This window comes from Lipotes vexillifer, unplaced genomic scaffold (genome assembly GCF_000442215.2).
Source record: "Lipotes vexillifer unplaced genomic scaffold, Lipotes_vexillifer_v1.1 scaffold395, whole genome shotgun sequence".
Classification (NCBI taxonomy): Eukaryota; Metazoa; Chordata; class Mammalia; order Artiodactyla; family Lipotidae; genus Lipotes; species Lipotes vexillifer.
The window spans coordinates 3,588,338-3,590,624 of record NW_006797390.1 but is presented as its reverse complement, the minus strand read 5'-3'; the positions used below and the strand labels follow the sequence as shown (position 1 = coordinate 3,590,624).

The 2,287-nt window shown below is 57.5% G+C and overlaps 1 protein-coding gene across 1 annotated transcript in view; it reads left to right on the top strand.

Annotated features, from left to right (window-relative positions):
* TAPBPL (TAP binding protein like) overlaps positions 1-1,829 on the top strand; it is a 6,713-nt gene extending 4,884 nt beyond the window's left edge. Inside the window, exons 5-7 of the mRNA XM_007469432.1 lie at positions 77-379; positions 1,510-1,593; positions 1,786-1,829. Coding sequence (XP_007469494.1) covers positions 77-379; positions 1,510-1,593; positions 1,786-1,829 — 431 coding nt within the window. The remainder of the gene's footprint in view (positions 1-76; positions 380-1,509; positions 1,594-1,785) is intronic.
* The last annotated feature ends 458 nt before the right edge of the window (positions 1,830-2,287 follow it).

The following is a 2,287-nucleotide window of genomic DNA, read 5'->3' as shown; positions in this document are numbered from 1 at the left end:
CAGCAGGAGAAGGCTCTGGGCTCCCCTGCTGCCCCAGTGATGCCTGTGGGATTTTATTTCTCCTCCTTTCTTCCAGCTGCCCCCAAAGTACTACTGAGCTTGGTGAGCGAAGCTCTGCCGCCCACCCTCCTCTGCAGTGTCACTGGCTATTACCCTCTGGATGTGACTGTGACGTGGATCCGGGAGGAGCTGGGTGGAGCCCCGGCCCCAGTCTCTGGCGCCTCCTTCTCCAGCCTCCGGCAGAGCACAGCAGGCACCTACAGCATCTCCTCCTCCCTGACGGCAGAGCCTGGCTCTGTGGGTGCCACTTACACCTGCCAAGTCACCCACGTCTCCCTGGAGGAGCCCCTGGGGGCCAACACCTGGGTTGCCCCACCAGGTATGGGAGTGCCCTCCTTTCCCCACCACCACACCTGGGCTCACGGCTCCTGCCCTCTGGCCTTGTTCTGCTTCCCACAGTGTCGGCTGCTTCTTTCCCAAGGTGACAGCCTCCAGAGGTCCCACCCCGTCCTCCAAGACTTTATTACCCTCCGAGTTCTGGGGTACCAGGCACTGCTGAGAGCTGGAGACCAAGGCTGAACAATTCCTCATCCTGCCCTCGAGGAGCTTAGCCCAGTGGGAGGGACGGGGAGGCCTGCAAGCCGGCTGAGCTGGGTCAGGGGCAGGGAACACCAGGACCAAAGGGACGTCATGTGTGAAGGCCTCATTATAAAACAGGCTAGAAAGAACTGGGGGGCCTGCACGGCTAGAGGCAAGGGTGCGTGGGGAAAGGGGGCTGTGGCCGTGAAGCTTGAGAGGTGATGGTGTTCACTGAGCATCTGCATCAAGCCAGCAGGGCACTGAGCCCTCAGATGTGGGCCTCCACAGGTCCTCACTCCTCCCATCTTAGAGATGAGTAACTGATACTTGCAGATGTTCAGTAATTTGCCCAAGGTCACCTGCCCAGGAAATGGTAAAATAGAAAGTGTGGAAAATAGGCAGGCTGATTCTCCTACAGCCTCAACCCCCCTCCTGCTACTGATGGGCAGATAACAACAGGCCTTCAAGCTGGAGCTTCATCCCAAGGCCACAGAATGTCTTCGAAAGGTCCTATACCATAAAGAAATGCCTTACTTGGTGGCTCATGAGACTGTAAGCTTCCCCGAAACTGGGGTTTTGCCTCAGCTTACATCATTCCCAGTTGTTTACACAATTCCAGTTTAACTGTCACCAGCTAATCTAAACTAAATCTCCCGTGTAAAGCTGTTTGAAAAAAGGTTGTCCTGAGGTGGGAAGAGGTAGAGGGTTCTGTGTGGAGTGACACACGGACGTCCACCTAGCAGGTCCCAGCGCCACCGTGTGCTGGTCCCTGGGTGAGAGCAGGAAAACACCTGATAGGAGCTCCTCGACCAGGGACGCTTGAACGCAGGCACGCGCGCGCCCTGTCCTTCCTGCTGGGGCAGACGCTGCACGTGAGGGCTCAGTATGGGTCCCGCCACTGATCCCCGTCCACACCTCTGTCACCTACAGAGCAGAGGACAGCCTTTGGAGTCCTTTTTGCCAGCAGCCTCTTCCTCCTGTCACTGCTGTTCCTGGGACTGCAGAGACGCCAAGGTAAGAGTGAGCCTGGGCACCCTTGGCTCTGGCCCTGACCGAACTCACTTGGAGATCAGCTGCTCTAAGTGCTGCCACACCCAGACCAGGGATGAAACCCAAGCATCCGGAGCTCCAGCCGGCCCCCCCAGCCCCCAGCTCCTGGGCTTACCCCAACTGACACCAACTTCCTTCCCTCCTGTTTTCTCCTAGCTACCTCACCAAGGCCTGCCAGGACCCCGAGGCACTCCGGGTAGCCACTCTCCTGCCTTAGATATAAGAGAGAGTCACGTTCTCCCAGAAGGACTCTAACTTGAGTCCCAGAGCTCAAAGAGGCCCCGAGAAAGATACGAAGAAGGCGCAGATCACTGACTGTGGCTCTGGATTTCTGCAGGCCTCTGCCTTCCTGCACTGCATGCACTGGGCTGATATACCAAAGGGAGAAAGCGTGAAGAGGTGAGAGGGCAGCAGGAAGGCAGGAGGTCTGGGTGGAGGTTAAAACATGAGCCAGGTTTGAGGCGCGGTGGTAGGAACATATAACAGAAAAAAATTAAGAAAGGAGCGGATGAGGGACAGTGGAACGGGATGGGGGTTGGAGGGCCACGCACAATCGTTGAACTCTGTCCCAGTAAAAGCCCTCATGTCCTCGGAAGCAAAACTTTTCCACTTTCCTGTCTTTCCCCACACTGGGGCCCGGCCCGGGCCCGGCCCGGGC